Here is a 387-nt window from a genome sequence, read left to right as displayed (position 1 = left end):
CCAGAGGGCGGCCACGGGATGACTGGTGCCGGCATGGACCCCGCTGCCAATTTGCAATCCGGTGCAGTGGTTAATTGCGACGATCCCGCCACCGCCGAGCTCACGCAGCACATGCTCCGCGATATACTCCAAGGGCGGAAAATTTCCGCGCTCGCGCTGCAAGAACAGCCCAACAACAATAACAGTATACACAGCAACAACAACAACAACACCACAGCGGATCTACTTAAATCACAGCAGCAACATCATCAAAGTCCTCAACAGCACAACAACAACAACAACAACAACAGTGATAGTGCACGTAGTGGTGCAGTGCAGAGTGGTGGGGAGGAGAGTGGTGATGGAAATAACGTCGTGAATAACGCGAATCACAGTGATCGTGATACC

General features: G+C 52.7%; 1 protein-coding gene across 1 annotated transcript in view; it reads left to right on the top strand.

Moving 5' to 3' along the window:
* Nucleotides 1-6: 6 nt before the first annotated feature.
* Nucleotides 7-387, top strand: part of LOC102671239 (homeobox protein prospero-like) — a 40,259-nt gene continuing 39,878 nt past the window's right edge. Inside the window, 1 exon segment of the mRNA XM_031514291.1 lies at nt 7-387. Within this exon segment, the coding sequence (XP_031370151.1) occupies nt 19-387 (369 nt within the window). The 5' untranslated portion in view covers nt 7-18.

Source organism: Apis dorsata, unplaced genomic scaffold (genome assembly GCF_000469605.1).
Source record: "Apis dorsata unplaced genomic scaffold, Apis dorsata 1.3 scaffold_963, whole genome shotgun sequence".
NCBI lineage: Eukaryota > Metazoa > Arthropoda > Insecta > Hymenoptera > Apidae > Apis > Apis dorsata.
The sequence above is the reverse complement of the archived record's forward strand: the minus strand, read 5'-3'. Positions and strand labels throughout refer to the sequence as shown.